The sequence below is a fragment of the Mus pahari genome, chromosome 13, assembly GCF_900095145.1.
Source record: "Mus pahari chromosome 13, PAHARI_EIJ_v1.1, whole genome shotgun sequence".
Classification (NCBI taxonomy): domain Eukaryota; kingdom Metazoa; phylum Chordata; class Mammalia; order Rodentia; family Muridae; genus Mus; species Mus pahari.
This window is the reverse complement of record NC_034602.1, coordinates 29795104-29807536: the sequence shown is the minus strand read 5'-3', so window position 1 is coordinate 29807536 and position 12433 is coordinate 29795104. Positions and strand designations below refer to the sequence as shown.

At 54.5% G+C, this 12433-nt stretch overlaps 1 protein-coding gene across 2 annotated transcripts in view; it reads left to right on the top strand.

The window, feature by feature from the left end:
- Nucleotides 1–3849: 3849 nt before the first annotated feature.
- Sorcs2 (sortilin related VPS10 domain containing receptor 2) overlaps nucleotides 3850–12433 on the top strand; it is a 369891-nt gene continuing 361307 nt past the window's right edge. Inside the window, exon 1 of one of the 2 annotated variants that reach the window (XM_021210728.1) lies at nucleotides 3850–4417. In XM_021210728.1, the coding sequence (XP_021066387.1) occupies nucleotides 3938–4417 (480 nt within the window). In that variant the 5' untranslated portion in view covers nucleotides 3850–3937. The remainder of the gene's footprint in view (nucleotides 4418–12433) is intronic. The other variant, XM_029545261.1, reaches the window with a different exon arrangement.

Sequence of the window (12433 nt, the reverse complement as noted above, 5' to 3'; positions counted from 1 at the left end):
AAAGAAAGAAAGAAAGAAAGAAAGAAAGAAAAGCCACGTCACCAGTCACCATTCAGGTCTGGGATGGGCACTTGTCTTTCATGTGCAAAGTCCCGAGGTTCTGTCCCCAGCGTTGGGAGAAATGGTGGGGACAGTGGTCTTTACTGGATGTACAGTCAAATCACCCTGGGAGCTTCAGAAGACTGAATGCTGTGGTTGGTCTCCATCTCAGAAAACTTATAATCAGGAGTTTTTCTTGTTTCCCAGGCAAGTCTAAAACACTGCCTGGGACACTGGGATAGGGCTGGCTTTCAAGTTTGGGATATATGAGATCTACCAGAGGATGTGATAAAAACCTAAGCCTTGGGTCACACCTGGAGTCTTTGGTTTCCTAGGTCTGGGAGGGGCCAGGAGCCTACATTTCCCATCAGTCCCTGAAAACACTGCACATGCTGACCCAGGCATGGAGCTTCGAGAAGCACAAGGTCAGGGCAGGCTGGGCCTATTTGACAGGTGAGCCATCTGAGGGGCAGGTGGAGGTGTAATACTTGCGGAGGCAGGGCACTTACTAGTAAGGGTCTCTTACTGTGTCCCATGTGAACTTCTGGTGGGGACACATTCCCTACTGTCTACGATATGTGAGGTTTGCGAGTCCACCTGGCTGTGGACATTCAGGACCAGAGCCTGAGGTCATCACTAGACTGAGTCCCAAACTCTTCTCTTGGAGCGCTGTGAGGTCCGAGGAACAGGATGGACCTTTCATCCTCTGTGGGGTATGGAACAGCGAGCAGAGCCACGTCTGCAGCAGGCTCCGTCTCAGTATCTCTGTACTTGGAATACCAGGAGCTTTGTAGCTTTGAAGAGGATTGCATTTCTCTGATTCCCATGCAGGGGCAATGCTGAATCATACCATCTGTATGTACCTGGATCCAGAGACTCCTTCAAGGCTTCCTGTACAGCACCTCTATCAGCCCTTCACATCCTCTGTGTCCGCTGAGCCTCCGGCCACCCTGGCATACATTGCTGACAGTGCATGTATGCATGCCCTCTTTAGTCTAGCTGGAGACATCAGATGGGATGCCCAGAGGTGGCCGGTCAGCTTTCCTTGCGGTCCACACTTCCCCACGCTTCTCTCTTGCATCTGTGTGCAAGTCTTTGCTGTATGTTTCTGAGGAAGGTTAATGCAAAGTGACTGGAAGTGGAGTGACAGATCTCTGCAGAATTTTCCTTTATTCTCTCCTCTGTTCCAGCCCCCACATCTCTAGCCCTTTGGAGGAGTTGCCTCCGAAGTGGTCTCTCTGCCTGTCCTCAAGGCCAGGATAGCAGCTATAAAAAAAAAAGCTAATAATCTCACTCCCCTGCTTCAGACACTCCAGCTACACTCGGTCAGCCTCTGAATATCAATTGAGCTACTCCCGGGCACAGGGGGAAGATCAGGACTCAAGGGCTCTTCCCTCTGCCCGGCAGGCACCTGTAGTGGCTGTGGCTGGCTCCTTCTCCACACTTGCTTCTTTAGTTGACAGTTCCACGTTACCTCAAAATAAAGTGGGGCTTCCCCTCAACCCTGGCTTCACCCTTTATCACACAGCAGCAACTTTCCTTTCTCCTGTGTGCCCAGCTAATACCCGAGATAGGCCTTTTAATAACCATCTGTCCATCTCGCCAGATCTGAGCCTCCTCTCCTTCGTCAGTGTTCCTGGGTCCAGCCGTGGCTGTAAACTGAATGATCCCAACAGCTGCTTTGGGCATCATGGAAGAGATGAACCAGACAGACTCTTCTAAATACCTGTAACCTCGCTGGAGCAGAGGCCGTAGATTGTTCTGGAAAGAGCCCCACCAGGGCATCATACCTGCATGCCAGGCCTGGACTCTTCGATTCGGGGGGGGGGGGTTGACCAAGTCTCTGTGACCTGAGTCTGAAGGGCTGGGACAGCCAGTGGTGGCTCCCATCTCCTCCTGACTGACTGGCGAGTACCTGAGTGGTGTAGTGTCCCAGAGGCCCTTCCCCAGATGAGAAGAGGTATAGGTGTTATAAAAGATGCCACCGCCGGGCGTGGTGGCGCACGCCTTTAATCCCAGCACTCGGAGGCAGAGGCAGGCAGATTTCTGAGTTCGAGGCCAGCCTGGTCTACAGAGTGAGTTCCAGGACAGCCAGGGCTACACAGAGAAACCCTGTCTCGAGAAAACAAAAACAAACAAAGAAAAAAATGCCACCGCTGACCACAGCACCTGGGTTAGAGTCTGGGTGACTTCAGGCTGTAACTGAACTTTTGAGTGTGTTTCCTCACCTGAAAATGGGGACAGTTCTACCCACTACCTGTCCCACCAGGGACAGAGGTCCCTGGGAAAGTCCCCAATACATAGTAGGTGTTCAGTCATGGTCTGAGGCTTTCTCTTATTACTTAAAAGTTTTTTTTTCTTTCTTAAATCAAAGTACAATAAAGTCAAACTTAGCCAAACTGGAGGAGACCACGGCTGTAACGGTACACAAGTATGACTTGGAACCCCACCCCCAGCCCCCAGATCTGGGAAAGGCACATGGGAGTCAGTCACATTATCTCCTTGTTTCCTGTCCTTCCCCACCCCCTTCAGCACCACACTGACAGGCTTCGCTGGCCTTTCTTTGCTAGACCAAATGTCGCCACAGCTGTGCACCCTCTCTCTTCTTGCCTGGCTTTGGACTTTAGCTCCTGAATTTTTCGGGTTGGAAGTTTACATCAGGGTGCCGCCTGGGCACATTCCACAGGAGGAGGCCTTCTTGGACACCGGGCAGGCGCTTGCTCTAGTCCTGCTCAGTGCTTGGCACAGTGGAGCCCTGGCAAAATGACCTGTGCTGAACAGGAATTCCTGGAGGGGGCACTGGAGTTCAACCTTGGGAGCAAGTTCAGACTTTGCTGGACACTGTTCTTTGCTCTATTCTGTTCTCTGGAGTGAAGAGACCCAGCAGGCAGCGGGGGGCCTTTCAGTGTCTGTCTCCAAGTCTCCCTGTCTCCTGGACCCTGCTCCTGAGAGGATGCCAAGGGGGTCAAAGCTCAACTGCACTCTTGGTCTTATTTGGGCAGGCACCTGCTTTGTGTCCTGGATGACATAGGGGCTGGCAATGATGGCTGCTTTTATTGACATTGAATTAAAGACTTGGTGAGCTCTGGGTCTAGTTTCCTTCCTCGTGTTCTGTGCTGGCCTACACCGTCTGGCTGGGACCTCGCCTCTCTGTTCTCTCCTTCTTACCCCTACACAGGTGTAATCTGTTCAGGGGCTCCCCCTGGAGGTGGGAGATAAAGCCAGAGTCTGAGTGACTACATTGGTTTTGGGCGACACCCCAAGGTTCCTGCACTGTCCTCAGCTGCCTGGAACATCTCTCAGGTTTTCATGACTCGCAGGCTTCCCCTTGACTCTCTCCAACAGCGCCCGGGGGGGGGAGGCGCCCTCCCCACCTCTGCAGACCGGCTACTCTGGAGTTGTTTGGCCTCTAAGCGAGCTACTTGGGTGTGGCCTGTTTCCCTTTGTTGCACCCCATTGTGCCCCAAGTGCCTGGAACTCTGGCTGGTCAAGTGTAGATGCTTCATAAACGCCTCGAGAAAGTCAGGGAAGATGAAAGGAGGGTGGGAGAAGAGGAGCGAGGATAAAGTTGGGAGTCGCTGGGAAGGAAGGAAGGGAGAGAGGGAGGAAGGGAGAGAGGGAGGAAGGGAGAGAGGGAGGGAGGGAGGGAGGGATCTTGGAGGTGTGACTGCGTTCAGGACATCCTGGCCGGGCCTGGCCCGGCCCAGAGCTGCGGTGGCTTGCGCGCGGCCGGCAGGTGGCGGTGCTCCCTTGGCTGCGTGGCGGCGTTGAGTCCCCTCCTCCCGCGCTCCCTCCCTCCCGGCTCCTTTCTCTGCGCTCTTGCTCAAGCTCCCAGCGCCCTCCCGCTCTCCCGGCCGCGGTGTCGTCCGCACCTCCCCGCCGTTACCTACCAGCGACCATGGCGCACCGGGGATCCCCGAGCGCCCCGAAGCGTCCTGGCCCTACTGCGCCGGACCGGAGCTTTCAGGCTCTGCTGCCGCTGTGCTGGCCACGTTCGTGGCCGCTGCTGCTGCTGCTGCTGGTGCTGGTGGCTGCCTGCGGAGCGATGGGGCGCTCCCCCCAGCCCGGGCGCCAGGGTCCCGGTGTGCAGATCACTAGGCTGCTGCCCGCGGGACGCACGGAGTCCGGCGATCGCAAGGATCCGCAGGCACGAGAATCAGAGCCCAGCGCCCCGGGTCTTGGTTCGGGTTCTGCTTCGGGTCCCAGCACTGATGGCGCCCCAGCTCCGGGCAAGGGGCGCAGGACTCGGGCGGCGCCGGTGGCCGGTGCGGCTTCGGCTTCGCGCGCACAGGTCTCGCTCATCAGCACGTCGTTCGTGCTCAAGGGAGACGCGACGCACAACCAGGCGATGGTACACTGGACAGGAGAGAACAGCAGCGTAAGTGACCTCCGCACGCCCCCCGGCCCTGCCCGGACACCTCGGGATACCCAGGGAGACCACCACAGCCCCCTACTTCCGGACCACCCGCGGTCACTCTTGCTGGGCATTCTTGGCTACTTGGGGGACGCGGGTCACCTCCGCGGCGCCCCTACTGGCTTCTGGCTATGGGTTACTTTTGGAAGGGTCCTCGAATTTGTGAGATTCTGACTCGCTCGGAAGGCATTTCCGAAGATCTGGAGACCAGAAGCACCCCTGGCTTCTAGATCTGGGCTACAGGGAAGGTCCTTAGAGTCTTCAGGATCTGGGCAGCATGGGACAACTCCAGGTCCTTGAGGGCTACCCAGCTCTGCGCCGCGTGGATGGTGGGTGGGTCGCCCACACACTGCACTGCACTCCGCAGCTCCAGAGAGCACCTCTGGAATTGCCACCTCTGGAGCCCTTACTACTTCATCTATGCTGATCTCAGGGTCCACGATATCCCTGGCAGTTCCATGTCCTGTTCGAAGACTCTTATTAATTCTAGGATTGCTTCTCCTAGTGTGTCCCAGTTGTCTTTGGTCCGAGTGGGCCATGGGGTGTTTAATGTTATTTAATGTTCTGTGGTCTTTAGAGCAGTGCACCAACTCCCTCCCTGCCTTTCTCCCATGCCTCTCCCTCTGCCCGGAGATCTCCAGACCCATCACCCTCCTGTACTTCCAGATTTAGGATCCAGCCCCTCCCCGTTCCTTTTTTTTTTTTTTTTTTTTTTTTTTTTTAGTGCCCTCCTGGGGTTTGATTTTCCTTATTAAAGGTCAGAGTCACTCTGCCCCCTCTGGGGAATCTCAGGTGTGTGCACTCCAGGTTTGCAAGTCTGTGCTCTCCAGGGAAGTGTGTTTTCATGAAGAGAGAGCTAGGAATCCCTCCTCACTGCCTGTACCACAGTCCACACAGACTTTCCACTCCTCCCCCACTCCACCCCCAGGAGGTGACTCCACCTCTTTTCCTTGTCTTCCAAGTTTTTAGGAGACTGCATAGGGCCAGAGTCCTTGCATGCACGGGGAAGTGGAGTGAGCGGGTATCCTCTTTGGGTTCTCAGATGGACATGATGGAGCGGCAGACACTTTTTATATCTGTCTCCTCTCCTCACACTCTTGGTGACTGCTAGGAGGCTTCCATTTGTGCTAGAGAAGGGACAACCAAGTGGCCTTGGCTGGCCTAAAGTTCAGTCCTGCCAGCCCCTTCCCTACTGGCTGGCTTTGTCCAGCATGCAGGTGTCTTCACTGGTCCCTAAGCTAATGGCATCTCCCGGAAGACTAGCAGCCCTCAGAGGGCAGAGCTGGTGCTGTGGATGCATCTGGCCAGCAGGGGGCAGTCAGGGTGCTAAACAGAGTACTTCTGTGCTCCTCCCAAGAAGGGCCTTTGAGGTGTCCTGATGCCCTTCTCAACTGCACCTTGAGCAAGCCCTCCGCCTCTAGATATGCCGCTGGTCCCAGCCTTTTAGTGATGGCTAGCACCCAATGATAAACCGGGTCTCCTGGGCCATTGGCCATTCTTGAGGATTGAATAGTAACCCAGAACACAAGAACTGAAAGGGACAGAAACACATTGATGTCTGGATTTGAGGTGCTGAGGTGGTTAATTCAACTAGCTTGTCACTTTGTCACTTAGCTTCATGGTATGTAAGAAGGGAGTGAGACACCAGGTGGGGGTGATGGATCTATAGGAAAGGAGACCAGCTGCCTCTAGTATGGGCTGGTGTCCAGCTGAATCCCCTATGAGATTACAGCCTGGCCCCTGAATAGGCACCTTGGAGAGTTGAGGATGGAGAATGACTGGCTGAGCTCTGAGGGACCCTCTTCTGCAGCCATTACCACATGGAGGCGGGTGTAAGATGTGGACACCTGGGCCCAGCCTGGCACTTAGCTGGCACCTAGCTTATGATGAATGTGCGGGACAGCATGGAAACACTGCCCGGTTATCTCTCTGACTTCAGTCTTCTCTCTTCTCCCTACTCTCATGGACCCTTGCGGAAGATGGGATTCTCTCCAGAAACCCTGACCGACAGCCCATGGCTGGGGATGCACTCCTAGGTTAACCTTGACTGAGAAAACCCAGGAGTAGAAAAAGATGGGTAAGGGCTGCCTCAGGAAACCAGTTCCTTTAAACCCAGTTCTCTCAGATCTGGTGTGCACAGCACATTCTTGGCACATGAAGTGTCTTGGAAGTGCGCTGCTCCCCCTCCATGCTCAATGTGCAGCCACAGGGACAAAGATGAGAGCCAGCACTTGGCAGTTGGCTGTACCTCTTGCTTGAAGCACCACCTCAGCAAGCTTGGATGAGAGAGGAGCAGACTGAGGGACTCTGTGAGTGCAGTCTTTGTGGAGTTGCCTTTCTGCTGGTTGCCTTTGCCCTCTGCAAAAGCGGTCCACAGCAGAGTGTTTGCTTTATCACAGTCAGGTGCTTTTCAAAACAAGACCGCTGGGGATGGGGGGTGGGGGGAGGGGCACAGACTCTCTGAAAGGCATTTGCGGAGCATCCCAAGCATCCCACTAAGGGATGGGCTGAGGGATGGCAGGACTCAAGCTGGTTCCCAGACAGTCTCAGTCACTCCAGCTCTGGGAACATATGTGAGTTTTCCCTGCAAAGGCTCCATTCTTTCCCCGCTCCCATGGAGATAGGAAAGAGGACTCGCTTGGAAGTTCAAACAGGGCCTCTCCAGCTGACGTTTAGCTGTGCCAACACATTGTTACAAGTGAGATGAATCCTTCGCGGAAACCGACCGACCAGGGTTGCCTTTTGATGGGCCTGGGTTGGGCTGTGCACACAAAGCTCTGGGTCTCCACACTGCCCTTGGAGGCAGAGAGGTTATGCAAAGGTGGGAAACAGACCACTGTGCTGGGCTCCATCTGAGGGGTGGCACTTTCTTGTTAGCCTGGTAGGAATATGAGGAACTGTTTTGGGGGAAATTGCTTGCCTATGGGGCTTATTTTAAGTATGCTCATCTGGGCTCCTTCCTGTATAACACTTGAATACAACTCCTGATTTAACTTGGGTGTGATCTTTCTACATCCAGGTTCCATCTCTGCTCCTCAGACTGACCGGTGACTTCTCTCTAGCCTGTGCTGTGTCTCTGGAGGTGGTGGTGGTTGTTCCTAGATAGTTCTGGGCAGATTAAGCATACTCTACTCCAGGCATCTGGCTGGACTCCCTACCCTGTGTCGTGTTATATAAATGCAGAGAGCCCAGTGCAGGTCAGAAGGTGGGTTCTGGGTGGTGGAAGGCCAAGGGCAGGCTGTTGTATAAAGGGTAGTTTCTTGTATAAAGGGATCATGGCCTCTGTCTGAATTGAATGGGAGCTGCTGCAAGCCAGGTTTCTTGAAGGCAGGTGCATTAGTTTGCTCTGGCTTTGTCACAAAGGACCATGGCAATGTGGGTCCTAGACAGCAGTGTCCCTTTGACCCTTTGTTTGCACCCGGAATGTGATCTCTCTCTCTCCTTTCTATTGGGACATCAGAACTGCCATCTCGACAAGCTCAGTTATAATGGAATCAAGGTTAGAAGTCCTACTCCTGATTCATTCCTTTGCAGGTTCTGGGCTTCAATTTATGGACCTTGGGGGAGGGGCTGAAACAGTCCTGCCCCCAAGAGCAGGAAGCGGGTGTCACTTGTCATCCTCTGAGCAAGCACCTGGAGCTCACAGTCACCTGATGGGAGAGATGAGATAGACGTGAACAGGCAGATATTGAGAAGGACGTCATCAGGGAGGACAGCATAGAAGAGGGCCTCAGGGCTGGCTCAAAGGATGAGTAGCGGAGTAGAGGAGAGAAGGAGGGTGTCCAAGCTGGACAGTTTGAGCAAGCCCCGTTAGGTAAGAATTTGAAGGTCACAGGTGCCACACAGAGACACCAATGCATTGTGTGGGAGCAGAAGCCTGAGCGAGAAGCTGGGAGGGGAAAAGGTTGCTCATGGTCCCCAAATGTGTGGCTGAAGAGCCCACGCTGGGGTCAGGGTGGTGAATATTTTGGCTTCCGAGCCTGCTGGCCTGGGTTTGTCTCAGGATCGCCCCTCTAGCCTTGGGTCCTAGGATGAATGGAGGAGATGCTCTGGGATCTCTGTCCTTGCCATGGGGAGGGGGACTTGCAGGCTCATAGGTTGGTTGTACAAGGGCCAGATTTTCCAAGTGAAATGCATAGATCACAGCATGATGCGTAGTTAGAGGTTAGCTTGGCATCCAGCTTGGGTGTGGCCAGAAAGGCCACAGGAGGAGTACAGGGTTGAGGCTTGTGGGACTCTGTACTGGAGGTGCCCAGGTTAGGAGGAATAGTGTCCCCTGCTGTGCCAGCTTCTTGCTTTCTTCAGGGCTGGGCTCTGAGGTGGCAAGTCAGTCTCTAGCTACTGAGACCTTCTGAGATCTGAAGTGAATGGGTCCATGCCTGGCATGAAGCTGACTGACAGCCCTGCTTCCTATACCTGTGGTGTTGTGGTGTTTGTGGCTTTACGGTTTTGCATTAAAAGTGTCTCCGTGGCTTTTGGGCACCGCAGGTTCCTGCGTTCAGGGCTCCCGAGAGTCAGTCTCCCTTTATTCTATGGCTGGAGCGGAGGTCTGGCTTCCCCGTGGGAGCTGAGACTGGCAGCTTGTAGGCATAGAGCACTTGTCCTTGCAGCTCCTACGGAAGCATCCGGTGGCCACCCAAGTGAGACAGAGACCAAAGATGCTGCGGCTCATGCTGAGTGCCTGTCACAGGGGCTGTCAGGTGCCTGCCACTGGCGGGCAAGCCTGTCAGGACCTTGAGTCTAGTGTCTGGATGAAGAATGAGGAGAAAGACAGCGCTGCCTGTGCAGTGGACAGGTGGCAGTCAGAGGGCAGTGTACCATAGCACATGGTCTATGGAGGCAAACCACAGGTGCATACTCTAGCGGGCTCCTGTTTTGTGCTGATGGTACCCTGGGGTCCTGTGCTGAGGGTGCCCAGGGTCCTGTGCTGTGTAGAGCAGCGGTATATATATATGGAGGGATTACAGGTGCTGAGGGACCCTGCCAGAATCTGTGTGTAATCTCATTTGTATCCTGTATAACTTTCTTTGCGAGCAGGGTGGTCAGGGTGACACTGAGGGCCGCCCTTGAGGGCAGGGAAGCCATGCTGCGTTTTCACTTGGGTCCAGGCTGATGCTCAGGTCAGTGAGAAGGCTTTGCAAGCTGTGAGATGTCATCCTCCCATGCAAACATTTGAAGTCCATTTGGAGCACCCCAAGAACCCCCACTGCCTGCAGTTCACAGAGACTCAGCTGGGGAAGATGAAGGCGCACAGAAGGGGTTTCAGAAGGGGACTGGGCAGCTCCTTTCAACTGTGAAGGCTGAAGAAAATTAAGTCACTAGGTGTGGGGAGTAGTGGAGGCCTGGATGGGAGGGGCCATTTGGGGCAGAAAGGACTGTAGGCCTCCTTTCGCCATAGTTCGTGCCACCTGAGCCAGGAGCTCTCTCAGGGGTTTCCCAGCTGGGAGCTGAGAGAGACTCTCGGCTCTGGTGGCACCACCTGCTTCTGCCTTCCCTGTCGGGCATCTCCTTTGGTTGGTGGTGGACAGCTGCCTTCCTTTGTTCTTGTCCAAGGTCAACAGGTGTGATGTCATTGTGGATTGAGGCTCCCTGCACTTCAGGTCATCTTTTTTGGGCATCTCAGGTTTGATCTGAGATGGTCCCCAGCTCCACTCTCCCAGGCCCTCCAAAAGCCTCTAAGGTCCATTCTTGCTCAGTGCTGTAGTGGGCAACCCAGAGTCTAGAAGACCTGCACCCCTCCCCCTCAAGTGCTTGTGTGTGTGTGTGTGTGTGTGTGTGTGTGTGTGTGTGTGTACGCGTATGTGCACACACATGCACAGACTGGACTGAATGGAGGGCTCTCACTTTCAGCTTCTGTGTGTGTGGCCAGTAGAGCCACAGGAGCCATGCATTTGTAGAGACCCTGAGCTCTGAGAGTTAGGATTGTTTGAGAAGGCATGAGATGTTTGCTCCAGACCCTGCTGAGAACTGCCAGCGTTGGATAGGAGGAGTCTGGGCAGGCAGAGGTGCTGATGTAGAATCTCTGTACGGTGTGACCCCCGGTAAGTGTCAGCATGGATGAGAGGCTGAGGAGACAGAGTCCCCTGTGTGTGGGACTCATGCTGCCCTCTCAGCCTCTGACCCTGGGGACCTTGCTCTGTCTGCCAGAATGCCCACTTGTCTCCCCATTAATCCCTGAACCTCACTCCTCTCCGCCCTCAGTGAGAAGCCCACCCCTCCAGTGTCTGCCTCCGGCGCTGTACCCACAGTTTCTTGGGTCTCAGTTTCCTCATCTGTAACATGAGAGACAGTGCCTGGTGATTTCCAAATCACTACCAATCCTGCTATAGACTTTGCACATACATTTAATTTATTCATATTTTATTTATAGATATGTTGAGCAGCATTGGGAAGGGCTTGAAAGCCCCAGTGCTGGCACACGCAGCTTCCTCTTCTTAATGATGCTGTAGGTGCAGGTCTTACTTAATTCCCCAAGGCTCCAGTGTGGACTCCAGCATCAGTTGCAGCCAAACTCTCCTGCTTCTGCTGTTCTAATTGGTTGAGGATAGAGCCTCTCTGAGCCTGCTTTTGGTAAAGCAAGGCTAACAATTCTGTGACAGGTTCCAGAGCACATTCTAGTTGTACAGCTTGGGCACCCTGTGGAGCCTGGCCAGCATGGGTGGAGCCTGGCCAGCATGGGTGGAGCCTGGCCAGCATGGGTGGAGCCTGGGCAGAATGGGTAGAGCCTGGCCAGCATGGGTGGGGCCTGGCCAGCATGGGGGGAGCCTGGCCAGCATGCTGCCAATGCAGTCTTCCACTCTGTGGTTTTCCAAGTCCTTGGACATCACTTCCTTGTTCTTTCTTTTCTAGCAGCAGTGCAGGTCCCAGCCCCCAGCAGTTGTGGACTCAGCTAATATTTGCTGAGCGTCTCTTGTGTACCTGGCAGGGTTAACTGCTGGGGCTGCAGCGTGGAGCACAATGAAGCAAAGACCTTGCTTGGTGAGATGCTGAGTGGAAGTAGAATTCTTTCCAGAGTGTCCTCAGGGCTGTGTGAACATGTGGGTGGGGATCCGGAGAGACTCCCTGGAGAAGGTGCAGATGGAGCCGCACTGAAGGGCAAGGAGAAGAGCCTCACCCAGTCTGAGGTGGAGACTGGGAAAGAAAGCAAGGATATTGAGGCCAGCAGGGAGGTGAGGAGCTGAGAAGCCCAGAGAGCTCTCAGGCAGAGGAGGGAGACGGCTGCCATCAGGAAGTCTGGCTCAGAGGTGCCAGGACAGCCCTTCAGCAAAGTTCCTGACACACTTCACACACCCACTTCTGCTTTAATGAAGGGGCTCTTTTAGTCTGTAGTTGCGGGAGGTTCCAGAGCGCATTCTAAGGAGGTCATACATTAGCTCGTCTGCACACCCGCTGGGTCAGAGTGCAGTCTGTGGCTTGCTCAGGCCTCTCTGGAGTTGACGTTACTCCATGGTGATGATTTTCCAGTCAGGTTAGGACTTGCCAGGGGTGATGCGAATGAGCACAGAGTTGGGGCTTCTGGAAAAGCAGCCGTGTGCCTTCGTGGGCCCTGAGCTTACGGCCTCCTTCTGGCTGGGCCCCGAGCTTACGGCCTCCTTCTGGCTGGGGCCCGAGCTTACAGGCCTCCTTCTGGTTGGGGCCCTCTGGGACCCAAGCTTTAAGAGCCCATCACCGTCTTGATGGCAGTCTTTGGATGCTCTGTGGGTTACCAAGGGAGGCTGAGCCCCGAGGGCCTAATGGTGTCACCAGGATTGCTACTCAGGGTCACTCCTTCAGGGTGCAGGGACCAGGGCTGTTCTCTGACCCTGCAGAATTTATGGTTTGTCATTTATGGTTTGTGGATACTGATCTCTATGTGGTTGGCTGGTTTGGGTCTGCACATGATGGGCATCAACAGAGTGCATGCTTGTATCATCGGATCATGTCCTGGCTGTCTTGGGTATGGGAGACCCTTCCATTGTCTTGTGTGAGTGTGATCTGGAT